The 551-nt window shown below is 50.3% G+C and overlaps 1 protein-coding gene across 1 annotated transcript; it reads right to left on the bottom strand.

Annotated features, from left to right (window-relative positions):
* Positions 1–476, bottom strand: DQ04_25351000 (hypothetical protein; the record flags this gene model as incomplete). Its single annotated transcript, XM_009318276.1, has 1 exon — positions 1–476. A coding segment is annotated over one exon (476 nt), but the record flags the coding sequence as incomplete, so codon positions are not given.
* Between the last annotated feature and the right edge of the window lie 75 nt (positions 477–551).

Below are 551 nucleotides of genomic sequence, written 5' to 3'. Positions count from 1 at the left end.
CACTCCGGAGGACAATATATATGCACCACCGCCACGCCGTCCCTCATCAAAAGTGTTAGGAGGGTCCGCTCCTGGTCCTCAGGCTGCAAGGCAACAGACAGCAAGTCAATCAAGGAAAGTGAATCTAGCAGTGGCGGCTGTACCGAGGTCGAATACCCTCCAAGAGGGAGGTCAAGGGCACGCAACATGTACTGAAGAACCAGGGCAAGAGAGGACTGGCCCAAGCTCTTTGAAGTGCCCTCCAGAAGAAAAAAAGGAAACAGAGCCTGAAGTGAAAGTTCCAGAGGATAGTCATTTGCAAAAGAATGATTTACAACACTCATTAAAAGAGCGTCACCCTCCAGGTGAGAAGAAAACCGATGTGCGCGCCTCTTTGGAACCCTCTGGGCCAAGGCAAGTGAATTCTCAGTTGCCGACTGATGAACAAAGGACGTTGGCTGCAAGAGAGGGAGAGGGACAGCTCCCAGCAAACCCATCGGAAATGATATCTGAGCACTTCAAAAGTACGGAGGAAAAGCTTTAGACACATAGAAGCACATCGTCGTCTGATT

This window comes from Trypanosoma grayi (genome assembly GCF_000691245.1).
Source record: "Trypanosoma grayi strain ANR4 Tgr_2535_V1, whole genome shotgun sequence".
In the NCBI taxonomy this organism is placed as follows: Eukaryota; Euglenozoa; class Kinetoplastea; order Trypanosomatida; family Trypanosomatidae; genus Trypanosoma; species Trypanosoma grayi.
The sequence above is the reverse complement of the archived record's forward strand: the minus strand, read 5'-3'. Positions and strand labels throughout refer to the sequence as shown.